Raw genomic sequence first — 19,584 nt, forward strand, 5'->3', positions numbered from 1 at the left:
ATCTCAAGCAGACTTCCTGCTGAATACGGAGCCTTATGTGGGGTTTCCCAGGACCCTGAGATCATGACCTGAGCCGAAACCAAGAGTCAGACACTTAACCCTCTGTGCCACCCAGGCATCCCTCTTATGCCATTAAATTTAAATATCAATTCCACCTCACCGGCCTTTCCAACTCATAGAACTATGAAAATTTCTATTAATCAGTTCAAAAGAAACATTCCTAAAGCAACAGAACTAGATCCTCAAACCTCAGGATGTTCTTCAGGAGCTGTAGCTACAGAAGAACCAAAATCCATTGGTATTCCTCTCCTGTCCGGGCTGGCTGACAGCCTGTTGACAGCTGAAAAGTCAAGGGGCCTTGAGAAAGAGGGGTTTCAGCAGAGCGATAACTTTGGAATTCCCTACCCGTCCATCCATCCGTCTGACCATCCATCCATCCGTCCATCCATCCACCCAGCGAGCCAGCCATCCAGCCAGCCAGCCATCCATCCGTCTGACCATCCATCCAACCATCCCTCTGACCACCCATCCGTCCGCCCACCTGTCTGCCCATCTATCTATCTTACCTGTTGACGAGTATTTACTGACCATATACTGTGTGCTCTCACTAGGGATACAGTGATGGACAAAATAGGCATCAGATAAATCTGGGCTGATGTTGTAACTCAGCCACTCAAGGGAACTGCTACCTCAGGAGAGTACCTTATTCTCTCTGAGCTTCTTTCTGCATCTGTAAATTCTCCTTCACGGTGAAAAGGGTAGAAGCACCTCACATATATGGAAAACACTCTGCCCAGGGCCAAGAATATGGTAGCTGTCCCACAAATGGTGGTTTGGGCGGTTCTGTGTCTCCCTGGAGACCTGTGCCTCCCATTCTGGTGCTACACAGAACGGCATCTCTGCACAGTCCTCAAACGTGGCGGCAGCAGGACCCCTATCGGGCTGCGTGGATCCAGGTGGGAGAGACGTGGTGCCGTGTCTGAGGCTTACCGGTCCCGGAAGAGCAGGAGCTCCTTTCCCAGCATCGTCACGGCATCGAAGGAGGAGCTGGAGTCGCAGAGGTCGGGGTTGGATGGACTTTGAGGGGGTGCGTGGGGCATGGTGGGCTTTCCTAGGAATGTTTTCCGGGGTCCTAGGATTCAAAGTGACTTGGTCAAAATGGTACCAGGAATCTAGCACGTCCCCTTCTGCTCCAGAGACCCCCTTGGGCTGTGTGGCAGGTGATAAGGCGTGTGGCTGTCTATGGCAGGTGGACCTGCATCTGAATCCCAGCTTGACTAGTTGCGGAGTTGTAGGATAAACGGGCACATCCGGGAGCCTCTCTGAGCCTCTGTCTCTTCCTCAGTAAATGGGAGGGGGGAAGACAGGAGCTGCCTCGGCGGGCTTTGTGAGAACTCCTGTCTGTGAAGCCCTTGGGAGAGCGAGTGGCCTGTAGTGACTGTCAGAGCAATCATGTCCTTTGCTCTGTCATACCTAACTTCTCTGACAGCTGCGGATGCTCCAAACCAGAGATGGTTTGTAATAGCTGCCACTTTTTTTATTCCTTTTTTTAAAAAAAGATTTTATTTATCTATTTGACAGAGAGGGAACGCAACCAAGGGAAGCAACGAGGGAGAAGCAAGCTCCCCGCTGAGCAGGGGGCCCGATGCGGGACTCGATCCCAGGACCCTGGGATCATGACCTGAGCCGAAGGCAGATGCTTAACCCTCTGAGCCACCCAGACATCCCTTAACTTTTTTATTCTTTAAAAGTTACCACTTCTATTTAAAAAAAATTATTTCTTGGTAGTTAAATTCTTTGTTCTCAATAAGATAACTTTCCAGTGTGTCTTCCTATCATTTTCCTCTACTTCTGGGCACCCTGCACGATAAGCCTTTTATCAGGCCCCCAGGAAAGGCTGAGTCGTCCTTATGGCAAGAAGGCCCCCCGGAGTGGTGTGCTGGTTCAGGGCACCTTCTGCTAGATCCTTCCATAAAGCGGGGGCCTGCACCTTGGGGAGAGCTACTGGGGGCTTTGTCTCACTCAGTGCTCCTGGAAACAATATATCTTCTGCAGGAGGGGAGCTGGGCTGGCGGAGCTGCTGGCGCTGGTGGCTCCCTTGAGCAAGTCCCCATGGTGCCCAGAGGGACTGAGGCACAAGGAACGACCCGTGAGAGAGAGAGATGGGTAAGCTCTGGGGTGGCACAGGGTCAGCAATGGGGTGAGGCTTTGGGAAAGGATTAGAAACTGGAAGGCGGCCAGGTCAGGAATGTGCTGCCAGTCTTTGAACACTCCCTGTGAGCCAAGCCACCTGCTAAAGGGCCAGAGGTGGCCCTGGGTGGTGACATGTTTGCTCCCGGCCACGTCACACCAGGCTCATGCATTCTGGTCACTGTACAGAAACGGCCACGTCAAAACAAATGTTTCTGTCCCCTGGCTCCGTGACCATGGCCTTCAGCACGGTGGTGACCTTCCATGTGGAAGGATCTGGAAGGGGCACGCAGGCACTGGGGCTCAGTCCCTCACAGTGGCCCGCGGGGATTGCTTCACCTTGGAACACGGCCACTCTGTTCTCCGAAGCCAAGTTTGCACAATGGAAGCCTTCACAGCCTTTGTCTCTGTCCCTCAGAGGAGGGGCAGAGCTGGCACGAACCCTGTCTCTGAGGTGCGTAGAGCCAGCTGAACACTTCCCAGGATGACATGGGTCTCCCACGGCTCAGGGGCTGTCTGCAGAGGTGTGTGCCTGTCCCCAGGCGGGCTGGCCAACCTCAGGAAGATGGGCCAGCCCGGTTCTCCGGGTCCCTTCCTGGACTGAGAGGATGCCGAGAGCCTCCAACAGGTGAAGGCCGAGGAACCAGCCTCTGAGGCTAAGGGGAAGGTCTGCTTCCTAGAGCCATCTGCCTTTGATCCGTGAAAGCAAAAGGGTCAAGGTCTAAGAGGGCTCCGGGATTCCTTCTCAGGACTTCGTGGGTCTGTCTTTGTGGCGAGGAAGGCAGGGTCTAGAGCTCCTAATACTTCTTTATCACCTCGGGAAGAATGTTAACTCCTGAGAGCATCCAGATTATCTGGGATGCTTCTGGGTCTGAGCCTCAACTGTCCCAGCTGTCCCGGAGGGAAACATGGGGTGAGATGGTGACTCCCACGGCACCGTGCGGCAAGGCGCAGGCTGCCTGTGCGGCCGGTGTCTGGGTCTTAGCACAGCCCTTGCCGTTTTTAGGAAGATAAGGTCAGTGATCTGCAGACGGGTAAGAACCATATGTAGGAACTACGAAACACACCCATCCTCTCCCACTACCTAAATTTGGACCCACGCTCAACAAAACAAAACAAAACAAAACAAAACAAAACAAAAGCCCCCAAAACCCGGACAGATGATGGCATTTTCTATGGTGCCTGAGGAACCAATGTGCTGTATTCCCATCTGGAAATAAGCTCTTCCTAAAAGGGCACAGGTGCAGCTACGGTCCTGAGCTTGACCTCTACCTGTGCAGGTGACTCCCGGGAATGGACACTTTCTCTAAGTGGGAGACTGAGTGCCTGTGGCTCTCACGGTGAGCAGCCGAGGGAGGGTGTGTACGTACCGTACAAGGCCTGGATCCCTTTCACGTCATCCTTGGGCAGGTGGAACCCATAGGGATGCTGGTACTTATACGTCGGGTACATTAGTGCTGACGGGTCTGTGGAGTGGGCCAGGCCTAGGGCGTGGCCAAATTCGTGGGCAGCCACGGTGAATAAGTTGAAACCTACAGGAGAGGCGACAGAGAAAGACAACCTCCACTCGGGGTTTTGTTTTCAGTGACTTCCGTCTTCACAGGAGAACGGATGCCCCAATTACAGTGAACTTGTTTTCTTTTCCTAACCAGATTCTTCAGAGGCTGGTGGGTTATTCTGGTGCTGAGGATTCCCCGGTGCTCCCCACCTCGGCTAGAAGGGGCTTTGGAGTGGGAAGGCTGGAAACATCAACCAAGCCATTTTGTTCCTTGTCAGCAGCCTGGGATCCAGAAGGGCCTAATTACAGCTACCAGGGGCTGTGAGACATGGATCAGATAGGCATGAGATCCTGGGACTTTAAAACCCATTCCTGTCACACTTCTCTGGAGAGCATGGAATCTTCCCAGTCATCTCGGAACAGAGCCCACTTCCAAGTATAAGTAAGAGAGTAAATGCTACGGAAAGAAAAAAGAGCGCTGTGCCCGGGAGGGCTCGCTCCTCCTCGAGATCGCGGGCAGGAACCAGAGCTCAGACAAGTGTATGGCACATGGGAGGGGGGTCTTTTCCCTTATGGTGTTCCCTTTTGGATTTTTGGCTTACTTGTTTTCCTAGCCAGCCTCCCTAGTTAAAGGGTGGCTTGGGACGTTGAACCTCAGGGTTTCATGGTGGAGGCCCCGAAGAAGGTACAGTATTTTCCAGGTTATGGTGAATTGTGCATATATACCATTCATTCCCATAGTCCACTTCTCAGCATTGTCGAAATGGGTATCGCCTCCCAGGCCTTCCCCAGGTGCAAACGCGTGGGCGAGAGTCCCCCGAGGGCCATCGAATGGATAGGAATCCCCGTGATCTAAACGGGTGGGGAGAGACGCCAACAGCAGTGAGTCCTCCTGGCAATTTTGGAGGCGTGCTTCACATTACAAGGAAGGGACACCTTTTCTCTCTTTTCTTTTTTTTTTTTTTTAAAGATTTTATTTATTTATTTGACAGAGAGAGATCACAAGTAGGCAGAGAGGCAGGTAGAGAGAGAGAGAGGAGGAAGCAGGCTCCCTGCTGAGCAGAGAGCCCGATGCGGAACTCGATCCCGGGACCCAGAGACCATGACCTGAGCCGAAGGCAGCGGCTTAACCCTCTGAGCCACCCAGGTGCCCCTCTCTTTTCTTTTTTAAATAGCATTGACACTTATCATTCAAGATTTACTTTCCAATACTCATTTTTTATAAGAGGTTCACATGTCAACCAGTAATTATCCATTGAAAAATTAGGAGGGGGGTGCGCCTGGGTGGCTCAGTGGGTTAAAACTTTGCCTTCCCAGGATCCTGGGATCAAGCCCCACATTGGGCTCTCTGCTCAGCGGGGAGCCCGCTTCCTCCTCTCTCTCTCTCTGCCTGCCTCTGCCTGTGATCTCCGTCAAATAAAGAAAAATAAAAATCCTTTAAAAAAAAGAAAAAAGAAAAATTAGGAGGGATATTTGGCCTTTCAAAGATCATTAGCATTAAAAATAGAAAAAATGCTCTTTCGTGACTGTTTTCATTGCGATGTCTATGTCCTACGGACATCTTACAGAAGGAGTGGGAAGCAGTCCCGACGGGCTGGGATGTGCACGTATGGGCGGGCTGAGTGTGCGAGTCTGGTGCAGCTAAGACAGTGACAAGCAGCAGACGGGGTAAACATGTTCCCTCTGTTTCTATCGGGAAGATGACGCGGGGAGTTTTCCAGAGGTTTCCTTGGGCATTTCGATATGCTTTCCTGTATCAGCTCATGCAAGCAGTAAAGGTGTTCCTAAAATCCTAACCTGTGGAGATTCCCATGTTTCTGTTTCGCTTATATTTAACTAACAGCTTATTAGAAATTTGATAAAGGAGGAGAGAGAACATAATGAGGCATGTTGTAGAAGCCTTGGGGGGAAGAGAACCCGACATGGGCCAGGTCACATGCAGGGCCACCCTGAAGCCTTCACACCCAGGACCTGCATCACCTTCCCTCCCTCACCCCCACCCCCAACATGTACGTCCCAGGACCTGAGACTCCCTGAAGGTCAAGACCTGAAGGAACGGGACCCTCGGCCACAGCGTCTGTGGAGGGAGGAGGCGGGAGCGCTCGCTCACCTCGGTTACCTGGAAGCTGAGAAGAGCTGAGCCGAGCTCCCTGGACAGGCGGCTCTGAAAGGGGCTCAGAGCCTGCCCCCACACCCTGTGCCCAGTTAGGCCTCCACGCCTTACCAGGGCGAGGACGGGGTGCAGAGGTGGGGGAAGTGGGGGAGGCCTGGGGACTCCAGAGGGTGTGGACAAGACAGCAGTGCTGCTCTCCTGACCGCTGCCAAGGGGGAAACGTGGCCTGGGCCACTGTGGCGTGGACTTCCTCTGGTGGGGACTCCTGGTGGATATGGAAGGGGGTGTGTGGCTGGGAGCAGTGCCATGGGGATGAGGTCCGCTGGCCTCCTAGCCAACAGGGGAGCTGAATGGGACGACTTTGTCTTTGAAGGGACAGCACCGTGAGAGCAGAGCCCCCTCTCCTGCCCCATGCAGCACAGTGGGACATGCTGAGAACTCCCCAGGTCCCGTGTCCAGTCCGGACATACCCATGACCTTGCCATGACCTTGGCCTCCACCCATCACTCTGTGTGGAAGAGGAGCCTGGGGACGGCTCGCATTAAAGGCTGTAGAAGGAAACACGTCAGGGCTTGTCTCCTGCGGGTCAGGACGAAAGTCCGAGAACGGCCCCCGTACCTCCAGTTTCAAATGATATCATGATGTCTGCCTCGCCCGCGTTCACCCTGACGAAACTCAGCGGCACAGCACTGCTCCAGGCCTGCAAGGCCATCTCCACGGCTTTGTCCACCTCCGCCGAGGGCATGGAAGGCGTGTATTTAGATATTCTGTGGAAACAGAAGGACCCGGTTTCCTCTCAGTGAGCACTGGGCCTGAAGGAGTCCTGGCCCGAGGTGGTGGGAACGCACGGCAGGGGGTAGGGGGCGGAGGTCTACCATGTGGGCATTTTTCTCCCCAACGGTCATGTTGTTTTGCTTTCGTATTTGCTCCTGGGAATCACCTGCCACTGAAACGGTTTGATTCTCCTTGTTATGGGATTACTCGGGATTTTAACCTCCCTGGGTGCAGCAGAGTGATGACCCTGTTCGCAGCCCGCTGCCTTAGGGACTCAGGCCGGTCGCCGCCCGAGCAGGGCTGAGAGGAGCCCCCGGTGCTCTGCTCCGGGGCTGTGGACCCTCGCTGGACCGACCACGGGGACTCGGGAACCCCCCCCCCCCCCCCCCCGCTGAGCTGCTGCCCTGTAAGGACAGGGTCTGTGACCAAAACTTCTCAAGTGAGGGCTTTTTAATTTCCATACTGTCAATGCTCTCACGGGGGAAAATTTCAAGCCACCCACTGCCCCCCGGCGGGGACAGCTGGGAAGACCTGAGCAGCAGCACAGGGCCCAGCACAGGTTAAAATAAAATGCCAACGGCCTCATGAGCACAGATCCCAGGTAAGTGTGGGACAGGGACGGAAGCAATGTTGGATGGCCGTTTGTTTTTAATTCCGTATAACATCCAGAATGTAATATGTAATAACTGGTGTATAAATATAATTTGTTTAATTGCAGGTATGTAGAGCTTAATTTTTAATAACGGCTGTGTTCAGCCACCAGCCTGCAGGGGTCTGGGGCGGTTGACAACTGAGTGCAAAACCCCAGACGGGTGGAGACGGGCTTCTGGGCGCCGGAGGAGTGAGCTCCAGCACCGCCCTGTGGGGACTGCTGGAACAGCCCCGCCTCACCGAGGGCCCCGGTCTCGGCCAGATGTGCTTATCTGAAGAACAGACTCTGGCCCCCACGCCGGGCCTGGCTCTCGGCTGCCCTGGGCAGCACCTGCCCACTGGGCTAGCCCTCAGCACGCCTGGTCTCGTCTTGCCCAGGGAGAATCCTCGCCGTTAGCCAGGCCCGGAGCAAATATGCAGGTGCAGGCCGCCCGTTTGCGAGGCCACATCTGTCCAGCAGGTGCAAGGCCCCAGTGTGCAGCCTGCCTCCAAACTGACCCACAGGTGGACGGGGCCCAAGGAAGGAGGCCAGCTGGCTCAGCAGTGGGTCCCTGCGGCCCCTCTGGGTGCGACAACAGTTCTCTGCTTGGACTGGTGGGCTCACATCTGTCACAGGGAGCTGCAAGGATCTGTTCGCTTCTGTGTCTCCCGAACAGGGCCGTGAGGGTCAGAGAACAGGATTGACTCACCTTTGTATTTCCAAACTCGAATGTCTAGAGTAGGCATTTAATAAATTGTCAAGAAATTATTTTTGGAATTAATAAAACAATTGCTTTGTTAATAGGTGAGTTTTCTTGTTTTCCTTCTGATTGAGGAACTTGTTTTAAGAAAACTGGTCGGTACTGTCAGGTTACTAATCTAAACTAGGTGATTTTTCTTTAAAGACAAGTGTGTTGTCTCTAATTGATAAAATTACTTGTGCCCAAAACGGCCAACCATTGGAAAAACCCTGAGTCCTCCAAAGTCCCCATCTAAAGCTTAGCCCTAAAAAGTCTTCCTTACAGTGGTGATATGTCCGGATTTTTATACGGATTGAAGAAGGGTATTTCTAAAGGAAAAGAAAAGGAGAGAGAGTGTTTCTCTCTGACTTTGGAAAGACTCCATCTCATTACCTGTATGTCAAAGAATTTTTTTTCCATTTGGGTTCACCTGGGAAGAGGCGATAGTTTGCCACGTCGGGAACTCCGCAGCGAGGCCTCTTGATGACGTCCATCGTGGGCCGGTCCAGCTTCCCGGTGACTCGGAGGCCGAAGAAGGCTTGCAGCTCCTTGATCTTCTTGACCAGGGCTCTGCCTCCTGCCGCCCCCATCTCGCCGACCTGGGGCCCTGCCTCCCTGGTGTAATACTTGTCAAGATAGGCCTGGAACGGAGAGGCAGGCTGACACAACTGCGAGAGACCCGTGCTCAGATTAGAAAAAGGAACAATATTCCCGACAACCTAAAAATAGCCGGGACCGCATATCTCCATCTTTGAAAAAAAAGAGATATACTTGGCTCGAGAAAGCTTCGACAGAGACATTCCACGTTATTAACAATGGTTATGTCTGGGTGGTGTGGATTGTGTGGTTTCTTTTTTTTACTCACTTGCATTTTATAGCTTTCCTAAAAGGACTAGTTATTCTTTTTTTTTTTTTTTTTTAAAGATTTTATTTATTTATTTGACAGAGAGAGATCACAAGTAGGCAGAGAGGCAGGCAGAGAGAGAGAAGAGGAAGCAGGCTCCCTGCTGAGCAGAGAACCCGACGCGGGACTCGATCCCAGGACCCTGAGATCATGACCTGAGCCGAAGGCAGCGGCTTAACCCACTGAGCCACCCAGGCGCCCCAAGGACTAGTTATTCTAAGGGGAAAAAATAACGGAAGGAAACTCATGTGAACACTTTCCCCACAGAGCATTTGTCATTGAAATCTCGATCCAATTTGCAAAACCAAGACTAGTGTATTTCCCAAGAAGACAGTCACCGGTACCATGTTTTCCTTGTACATTCTGCAGGATGGAAAGGCTTTCAAGGCTCGGAGCCCTACTGTTGCTGCCTCTCATGTGATCCAAAGGCAGAGGCCTGTGCCGCTCCCTGCTGGCTTTCCATCGCTCACTGAGCAGACTGTGGGCTTGAGCCTGTCTTCCCAGGGCAGATTCCGTGACTGGCCCTTTGTCCCCCCGAGGCAAATAAAATTACCCATAAGATTATAAGCTTTTCACATGCACATTAAGGCTTCAAACATCTAAATTTATCATTCAAGACACTTTTCTAGGACTTCCTGGGTGGGGTGAGAGCCAGAGCTGTTGCTGGCCAGGAGACTTCCACCGTCCACCGTATTTCAGGGAAACACTGAACAGCTGAAGAACTGTATGTATGTTTTATTTTACGTAAAATTTTGTATTTATATATTATACATGAGACATTTACTTAGTGCGTGTAAATGTTCATCTATCACAGGAACTGTATATTTAATTATTTTCTATATAAATTATGTGTAGGATTTCTGCTCTATGTGCATATTTATATACAGAAATCATAAAGCACTGACAGCTCCCTAACAGTAGCAGATTTGTTGAATATGTAATAATATTCATATGAAGCAACACTAGGCCTCTGAGATCTCATTTTTGAAAAATATTTAATGGCATGGGAAAACACACTCAGTAGAATGACAATATAGAGGTAAAGTCTTTATACGGATTATAAGCAAAATTCCAAAAATAAACGAAACACTATAATATGTGCATATTAAACGCCTGTTTGTTACACATGTATGCTAATATAAGGTTAATATGCAAATTAACATTGAAATTGATGTCAATGGATCTACTGATAATAAAGATATGCATGTAATTTGTATGAACACGAGTAACATCAGTAATGGAAAGAAAAAGAAATAGGTCCGTACCAGAGCTGTTTACCTCTGTGCTGTCATACTATGGGTGACGACTTATTTTTCGCCCTTTCCTAGATTCCAAAGTTTTTTGCTGTGAACATGGACTGCAGTTGTTCAGGAAACAACGAAAGGAGTGAGGTGCGCTGGCTTGTTTGGACAAGGTGCTCCTGGCCGGGGAGGTGGGTGGGGGAGTGTCAGCTTATCCTCACCCTCCACCCTGCTGGCCGGGGAAACGCACTTCCCTGGTGGTGGTTCCTTGCAAGAATCTTTTTTTATTTTTTAAGCTTTTATTTTTCATTTATTTTATTTTATTTATTTATTTTTATTATGTTCAGTTAGCCACTGTAGAGTTCCTAATTACTCCTTGGTGCAGCATTCAGTGATTCGGTAGTGATGTAGGACACCCAGGGCTCATCACAGCACATGCCTTCCTCAATATCCATCACCCCGTGACCCTCTCCACCCTCCTGTCTCCCCTCTGAAACCCCCACATTGTTTCTCGGGGTCTATCGTTTCTCATGGCTCCTCTCCCTCTCTGATTTCTCCCCCTTTGAATTTCCTTCCTTTCCCCTATGGTCCTCCTTGCAATCGCTTATGATCCACATACGAGTGGAACCGTATGATAATTATCTTTCTTCGCTTGGCTTAGTTCACTCAGCATAATCCCCTCCAGTTCCATCCATCTTGATGCAAACAGTGGGTATTCGTCCTTTCTGATGGAGGCATCATACTCCATTGTACATATGAACCACATCTTCTTTATCCATTCGTCTGTTGAAGGACATTTAGGCTCTTTCCACGGTTTGGCAATTGCGGTCATTGCTGCTATGAACATTGGCGTACAGATGGCCCTTCTTTTCATTACATCTGTATCTCTGGGGTAAATACCCAGTAGTGCAACTGCAGGGTCATAGGGAAGCTCTAGCTTAACGTCCTAAAGAATCTCCACATGGTTTCCCACAGTGGCCGCACACCAGCTTGCATTTCCACCAACAGTGTAGGAGGGTTCCCCTTTCTCTGCATCCTCGCCAATACTGGTTGTTTCTTGTCTTATTAATTTTAGCCATTCTGACTGGTCTGAGGTGGTATTTCATTATGGTTTTGATTTGAATCTCCCTGATGGCTAGTGATTTTGAACATTTTTTCATGTGTCTGTTAGCCATTTGTATGTCTTTTTTAGAGAAGTGTCTGTTCATGTCTTCTGCCCATTTTTTGACATGATTATCTGTTTTGTGTGTCTTGAGTTTGAGGAGTTCTTTATAGATCTTGGATAGCAGCCCTTTGTCTGTACTGTCATTTGCGAATATCTTCTCCAATTCCACGGATTGCCTCTTTGTTTTGTTGACTGTTTCCTTTGCTGTGCAGAAGCTTTTGATCTTGATGAAGTCCCAAAAGTTCATTTTCGCTTTTGTTTCACTTGCCTTTGGTGAAACTACAACACCTCCAGACTGACAGTGAAGGGCTGGAGAACCAGTTTTCATGCTAATGTGCCTCCTCAGAAGAAATCTGGATAACAATTCTCAAGTTGGGCAAACTAGAATTTAAAACGAGGATTGCAATAACAGATCCAGAGGGACACTGTTTTATTCTTAAAGGGTCTGTCCACCAAGAAGACCTAACAATTATAAATATCTATGCCCCAACACGGGAGCAGCCACCTACATAAGCCAGTTGCTAACCAAAATAAAGAATCAGACAAGGATACATTAACATTAGGAGATTTTAACACTCCTCTCTCAGCACTGGACAAATCAACTAAATAGAAGATCAACAACAACACAAAAACAAGAGCTCTGAATGACACATTGGACCAGTAGGACTTTGTAGGTACTCACAGAACATTCCACCCTAAAACAACAGAATACTCATTCTTCTCGAGTGCACATGGAACTTTTCCCCAAATAAACCACACACTGGGTCACAAATACCAAATCAGGTCTCAGCCAATATCAAAAGACAGATTATTCCCTGAGCAGTATCAGACCACAATGCCTTGAAACTAGAACTTAATCAAAAGACCAAATTTGGAAGGAACTCAAACGTTTGGAAGTTAAAAAGCATCCTGCTAAAGAAAGTTTGGATCAACCAGGAAATCAAAGAAGAATTTAAATAATTCATGGAAACCAATGAGAACGAAAACACTTCAGTTCAAAACCCATGGGATATGGCAAGGTTGGTCCTATGGGGGAAATACATAGGCATCCAAGCCTCCTTCAAAAAGTAAAAATATCCCGAAGGGACAAGCTAGAATTGCACCTACAGGAACTAAAGAAAACCACAGTGGAACCAAAGTGGAGCAGAAGAGAAACCACGCACAGCAGACAGTGGCGGCCGCTGAATTCCTATAAACCACGGGGTGGGACGAGAATTCTTTCTCGTCACTGGGACCCACTCTCGCCGTTTGCTCGGATCATGCTAGCTTGCTCAAGGGGATGCCTTTTTCCTGCCCGGGGCTGGCGACTGAGGCTGCTGCAGGAGAAGATGCAGTTTGCCAAGCTCCCCTGGTCCTCGGAGCAGGGTCTTTCTGAGCAGGTTGTAAGGGAGACCGAGGAGAGTGGACTTAGTTCGGAGCAGAAGTCGTCAGGGACCCCGAGCATCCCAAGGCCACTTCAGGCTGTCCAAAAGCTGCTAGCAAGTCTCTCTTTCCCGGGACTTCCTGTCTCTTTCCTGCATAGACTGCGCAGGGCTCAGCTGTTTTTTGCTGTGAAGGGCTGCCCGTGAGTATTTTCAGTTCCGCCATCCTCCGCCTCTGCGGTGTAGACACAGGTGGTATGTGAACGAGAATGCGAGGCCGGTTTGACCCGGTGACTGTGGTTTTTCTGGACCAGGACAGAAATCACAGTCTCTGACGCCCTCATGGAGTCACGGCCTCGGCATCACCCTCCTTCCGGAGGTCCCAGCAACTCTAGCCTCCGAGTCACAGCGGCGTGATGCCAGGTGAGGGAAAGTTACTTTTCAGGAGAAGGGACCCAGAGCTACAGGGTACCCACGAAAGTCACAGTTTAAAGCCACACGAAGTAGACCCCGAATTCTGAGATACGACACTGCGAATTTAGTTTGCCCGGCAGTGGGCTGTGGTCAGAAGGTCAGGTTAAGAGCTCTGTTCTTGGCATCCACTATCTCGTTTATAAGCAGGGCTGATAGGAAATGTTTAATGACTGGTGGGGGGGCTGCCGACTAATGAGCGTGGACAGGTGTGCAAGCAGTCGGTGTGTGCATGTGCACTGGCGGAGCATGGCGGGCAGGAAAGCCTGTGGCACAGTCGACAGACAGCCATTAGGTCCCGGCCCAAACACGTCTCACCCGCACGCATCCCCGAACATTGGGAGTTCCATGGTCAGACGCTATCCCCCAGATTTCAATGTAACCCTATACCCAACATGGGGCTTGAGCCCCCAACCCTGAGATCAAGAGTCACACGCTCTGCTGACTGAGCTGGCTGGGCATCCCTGGGGAGGTTTCTTTAGATGACATTGTGACCTTCCCTTGAACGCCACAAACATTTGGAAGCAAATAAACATTGAATCACGTGGAGTCACATATTGTTGCAAAAATTCTAACGTGAATTATTTGTATCACATCCTTTCCAACCAGTTCAGAGAGACCTTCAGAGAGGAACATACAGAAAGTGGCCATAAGTAAGGTCCTTGGGAACATGTCTAGAGAGGAATGGCTCTTGGGCAGAGCAGGTAGGCACCCGGGACAAACGGTTCATGTCGGACTGGATCGAGCTGGCGCTGAATGCCGGGGCTGTCCTCTAACGCATGAACCCAGGACCTCTCTCTGGTGGCTGCCAGGCACTTAACGTGTCACTGACAACCTGCCCTGCAGGGGTGGAACTCACACCTCGGGGGCTATTTTCCTGCCCTGATTTCCACCGACATTTGCCGTCTCATACTTGGTGTTTCTGTCTTGCATGGGTTTTGCAAGTTGCCTCAGTTTCAGTAGGAAACTTGCTACCTGGAGGCTCGTTTATTCCGTTGCCTCATGCACCCCCGCGTGCACCTGACACGGGGCCTAGCTGTCCGGGGGGCAGTCTCTCCTCAGCTCCGGGCCACTCAGAGGGGTCTCAAAACAGTAAGGGAGTCTTCCTTGTTTTCTCGTTATACCCTTGTAGGTTTTCCGGCCCGGGCGGAGGAATTGTGTAAAGACTCACAAACCTGTGCAAGGTGGTAGTTGTTCCGTGAGGTCCCGGGGGTGGCTGCAGACAGGGAGGGGGCTGTAGCAGACAGCTCAAGGGCCGTGAGGAGCAGCAGAGCCAGGCCCGGAGCGGGGAGCACCTTCATCTCCTCGGGGCGGCTCAGGGATGCGGTCAGCCCAGGCGAGGCCGACTGTGTGCGTCTGCCCTTGGCCCTCGAGCTGCTTTTATAGCCTCCTGTAGGTCTGGGCCCCTGGAGCAAGGATGATTCATGTCTCAAAAGGTAATTATACAGCTTGCTTCTCTCCCTGATGACGGGGTAACACCAGGGTATACAGGAGTCGGGGAAAAGCTTCAGAAAAACACTGAGCTTTCATGAAGTTGGTCAGCTGCTTACACAGATTGGGGGGAACTTGATTAATTTTAACCCAATGTGATGGGAACGTTGGTGAGTCTCGGTGTGGGGGCTTTCTTCCACTCTGAGGACAGAAGAGGTCCATGATTAGAATATGCTTTAATTCCTCCCTGGCAATCCGGTCCCTTCCCCCAAAATTCAACGGGCCGCGGGAATCTAGTGCGTCCTCTTGGGCGTTCCTCAGCATCGGGATCCTGAACCATCGGGGAAACATGGCCTTAGCCTGTGTGGACTCAGGGTGGGACGTAGCCTCCCAGCTGTCAGAAGAGCCTAGAACAAGCTAATGCACGAGATGCATCGCAGTCAACTGGAAGGGGGCACTCTGGCTTCCTGGGCTCCCCGTCTCCCCCGGCTCTGATTAGGACAGGTCTTGATCTAGAGAGAGTGTGGAGAAATGGTTTTTACAGTGGGAAAAGCACTTTGGCACCAACGGGAGATGCAGTTTTAAGAACTTCCTCACTCTGTGACTTTGGGCAGGTCACGTAATCTCTCTGAACCTGGGTTTTGTGTGTAGGTGCGTGTGTTTTAATCTGCAACGACGGACTGCAGTCGGGCGTGTGAGCTCCTCAGTGCTGTGGGACAAGCCGGGCGTGCCGCGCAGTGCCTGATGACCACTTGGCATCCAGGGGGCGTATTCAAATCCCCGTTCTGGCACCTGTCCCCAGGACTTGGGGCAGGTTACTTGGTCTCTTTCGGCTGTGGTATCTTCATCTGTAAAATGGGGGAAGATACCTGCTCGGTTGGACTGTCATAAAGGTGTCCGTCAGGTCAGAAGAGAGCCCCGAGCACGGGGCTCAGCGGACTCCCGCTCCTCCGGGACAGTGCTGGACGGAGCTCCTGACTTCGGCCCCCGGCAGGTCTGAGGAAATGCCCTTCGAGTGATGAAGGGTTGACTCGATCAGGGGTTCCCAGAGTGTGGCTGCTGGACCCGCAGCAGCACTGTCCCCTGAGGATGTGTCGGGAAAGCTCATTCTCAGCCCCACCCGGACTTACTGAAGGCGGCGCACCGTCTGTGTTCGCGAGCCTTCCGGTAACTCTGCTGCGCGGCGAAGCCGGAAAACACTGCACCGGCTGAGCAAATGGCATCGTGAGGGCTGGGACGAGCGAAACAAGGTGCAAACAGTGCTGGGAATATTCCAGACACAGAAAGCATCAGTACTGCCCTCATCCAGAGCCGCGGTTTTGAGTGGTGACACACTGCGTGTCTGAACATCATTTGTGAAGTTTGTTGCAAACAATTTATTGCTAATACTTGTTAAGCCATGAAAATGCGTAAATGACTTCCCTTCTCACTGAGACTCGATTCGAGGTTATTCCTGTAGTGACCTCTCTCTCCCGGTCTCTCCCTGTCTCTCTCCTCAGTCGCAGTGTGCGGGCACTGCAGAGACCACAACGGACAACTCCTATGTCACTTACACATTAGTAGGCCACAAGGCCCGTGTGAGGCAACATCCTCGACCTTTCAAAACAGAATGATAAACCCAGGCTGATAATTTCCCACTAGGTGTTTCCTTTTCCAGATTCTCTTCTTCTTTACAAGGGAGCAAAGTTTGCTTTCTCTCTGTCTTTCTTATATTAAATCTAAATTTAAATCCAGATGGGTCCAACCCACAGAGATCCTATCAAAACCAGTCCGGGACTGGAAGGACGTGAAATGAGAGACTCTATCACAGAAGACAGCAGAGTGAGTCGTATCTGCAGAAAAATAATCCACATGGGACAGGAGGTGGGGAGCCTCCAAGCAGAGGCTCCTACAGACTTTCCAGAAGTTTCCACGTGCTACTAAGACACAGGGAGAAAGGTTTTAAATGACAGGATTAAGTGCTCCACGCAGAGCTGCTTCTTGCTAGGTCCCGGCTGATTCAGTCCCATGTTTTCGTTTCTGAGATGGTGCTGAGGTGCCCATGATGGGCTGAGAATGACCGCCTACTTGTCTTACTTCCACGAGAGGCACAGACTTTGTATTTACACAGACCTAGACTCAAACATTGACCCGACCACTTTGAAGATGTGTTAGCCGTTGGCGTTTTGAGCTGCGAAATTCAGTTTTGGCTAATTTAAAAGAAACCTTTTTTCCCCCAATTTTATTTATTTGAGTGAGAGAGAAGGAGCAGGAGGAGGAGCAGTGGGAGGAGAAAGAAGCAGGCTCCCCACTGAGCAAGGGAGCCGACGTGGACTCGATCCCAGGACCCTGGGATCATGACCTGAGTCAAAGGTAGCGGCTTTACCGACTGAGCCACCCAGGTGTCCAAGATATCTCACTTTTCAGCTAAAGTGTTGTCTCCAGGATTTTCACCCAGACCTGCTGGAGCTCAAAGCCTGTGCCCTTGGCAGGGGACCTCAGAGGCTGGCTGGCTAGGGCTCCTGTGGAGTCTTGTTTGCCCCACAGAACATGAGCAAGCAGACCCAGCGCTCTGACTGGTGATGCTCTTTCTCACTGCAAACAATCCAATTGTTTTTCTGGTTTTTATATTTCAATCTCTAATAATCTAGCTTTCCCAAGGGATTAAATTTCTGGATTTCCAAGGAGTTCAGTCCTAGCCTGGAAGACTGCCCCACGGGGGGGCCAGCTTCCAGCAATCGTCCCCCAGCTGGCCTCAGCCCCCTCCTAGCCTCCATCCGTTCTTCAGACGCCTCCAGTAAATACAGCCCCCTTTGAAACCCGGATTCCTAAAAATCGATTTAACTTGTCATTCATGTAATATTTTATAATTCCATTACAATTTTTTAAAGCTTAAAAATTTTTGTTAGGGTGAGAGAAAAATCTTACTTCAGCAGTAGATAAGGGAGAGCGGAGGGGAGAGAGGAAGGGGCGGGGGAGGGGCAGGAAGAGCACAGACCTACCTATACCACAGAGGAGTCTGGTTAGAGAGACGGACACAACCTTTTGATCCAGTCATTGCTAGTTTCAAAATGAGCTATGAAAGGCGTTTGTGGAGTTGCTCCCAAAAGTCTTTGACTACAGGATAGAGACGCTTGGGCAGGTGTTGAATTACAGGGGGTTCCGCCTGTCGGCTTCGGTTCAGGGTGCATGAGGACAAGTGAGACTAGATGATTCTTTCGTATGTACGTATATATACACTTGTAAGTACATATACATAAACACAAATAAAAGCACATGTGCACCATGGATATGTTCACTATATGCAATATACCTTCAATGCATTTTTTCAATAGACTCATATTCAAGTCCATTCATTCATCTAATTTGTACTCAATTCATCTGTCGACCTTCAGTTACTTTTTAGCATTTGAGACAGTTTTTAATGTGCTGGGAGCTCAGATCTCCTGTGATGTGGCTGGACCTGGGCCTGGAGTAAGATCTTAGAAAAATATGGGCTGACTCTTTGTGACAAAAACGTGCCTTCACCTTGGAAGTGGGTAGGGTCCTTGTAAAAAGCATTTATGCCATGCGGACCAAGAGCTATACAAAGGATTATAGTATTTGGGTCACATTCTACCACTAAGAAAGTCATTTAAAGGACTAGAAACAGAAACGTTTATGTTGTGTCTAATCCTGGAGCAAAAACTTGGAAGCCCCCTCAACGTCTGAAAATAGGCAAGTGTTTACAGAAGTTATGGCAACTCAATATTATATAATTCAGTCATCAGAAATAAAATAGCTATGCGTAAAATATTAAAAGAGGGGCGCCTGGGTGGCTCAGTGGGTTAAGCCTCTGCGTTCGGCTCAGGTCATGAACTCGGAGTCCTGGGATCGAGCCCCACGTTGGGCTCTCTGCTTAGCGGGGAGCCTGCTTCCCCCCAACCCCGCCTGCCTCTCTGCCTACTTGTGATCTCTCTCTGTTAAATAAATAAATAAATAAATAAATAATTAAAAAAATATATTTAAAAGCATGATTGTAGCCAAAAGAATGGACTACAGAACTGGACAAATTTGGCGCCATGTTTGCTAACGAAAAGCACAAACATCAGGCAGAAAAGTGGGAAGACACCAACGGTGCTGAGAACAGTGGTGTGTGGGCGGTAAGGCTTTATGCGTAACCATTCTTGTAAATTTTCCTTAATGCCACCCCACATTTTTAAAAAGAGGGAGTGAAATTTTGAATGACTGTATTGATGGGCCTTTAAGTTAGGTTTGCATCTAGAAATGGAAGAGCTGTACAATCGGCTCTGTGGCTCGCTTTGCTTATAATTTGTCTGTTCTTCCTGTGTACACTCAGTCAAAAACTTCTGCGTTCATTCTGTGTGCTGGTACCGGACTTAGTGCTGGAGGCACAGGAGGTAAACAGAAACATGTCCCTGCCTGCCAGGGCCTTAGAGCCTCCAGGGAGAGACTCAGGTGTAAGCTCAAAGAATCCTACAGTGTAATTAGTGGGATAACAGGGGTCTTGAAAGGTCCAAAGGAGAGCGGAAGAAGGAAAGTCTGTTTGTGCCTGCACTGCTGAGAGTGAACGAGGGGAAAAGAGGCGTCAGCGTGGGCTGCCCACAGGATGGGGTTTCATCCCCATTACAGACCCCCAGCAGGGCGGGTCCGGGGAGCAGGAGGGATGGTGAGGGTGAGCCGGGAGGGGGCGGTCCGAGCTGAGGGGGCCACGGGCTGCAGAGAGGTCTAGGAGCACCTACTCTAGGAAACAGAAGGTATTTTCATACACAAGGGGGTTTCATGCATCAGGAAATGGGGCCGAAACGCTGGGCAGAGACCTGTCTGTTGGAGGACACCCCTCACCCATGGTTCTGAGAATGAGAACGGAAGGTTCTAGAGTCATCTCAAGGTGCAGAGTGGACACAAGAAAATGACGAGCACATTGGGAGACTGATCTACTGTCCCCATGCTCGGTGACCGTGGCCTCGCCCAGTGTTCAGCTGTGTACTCTGGGCTCCTGCTGAGTGTCCGTAATTGGACTCCGTTTTCTTTGCCACCTCTGAAACGCTAGTTCTCATGTTGGGGTTCATCTGCAACCTTCCCAT

The 19,584-nt window shown here is 50.3% G+C and overlaps 2 protein-coding genes across 4 annotated transcripts in view; one reads left to right on the top strand and one right to left on the bottom strand.

Moving 5' to 3' along the window:
* The window catches only part of DYNC2H1 (dynein cytoplasmic 2 heavy chain 1), a 670,805-nt gene that overhangs the window by 38,226 nt on the left and 612,995 nt on the right, over nucleotides 1-19,584 (top strand). The window lies entirely within an intron of this gene.
* The window catches only part of MMP20 (matrix metallopeptidase 20), a 68,984-nt gene that overhangs the window by 33,205 nt on the left and 16,195 nt on the right, over nucleotides 1-19,584 (bottom strand). The window contains exons 2-6 of one of the 3 annotated variants that reach the window (XM_082683989.1): nucleotides 8,339-8,586; nucleotides 6,420-6,568; nucleotides 4,415-4,540; nucleotides 3,561-3,722; nucleotides 991-1,132 (exon numbers count right to left, since the gene is read on the bottom strand). In XM_082683989.1, the coding sequence (XP_082540115.1) occupies nucleotides 991-1,132; nucleotides 3,561-3,722; nucleotides 4,415-4,540; nucleotides 6,420-6,568; nucleotides 8,339-8,535 (776 nt within the window). In that variant the 5' untranslated portion in view covers nucleotides 8,536-8,586. Of the gene's footprint in view, nucleotides 1-990; nucleotides 1,133-3,560; nucleotides 3,723-4,414; nucleotides 4,541-6,419; nucleotides 6,569-6,676; nucleotides 6,710-6,741; nucleotides 7,177-8,338; nucleotides 8,587-19,584 lie in introns of those variants that run through there. The other 2 variants (XM_082683990.1, XM_082683991.1) reach the window with 2 other exon arrangements.

The sequence above is a fragment of the Mustela nivalis genome (assembly GCF_964662115.1).
Source record: "Mustela nivalis genome assembly, chromosome: 9".
Lineage (NCBI taxonomy): Eukaryota > Metazoa > Chordata > Mammalia > Carnivora > Mustelidae > Mustela > Mustela nivalis.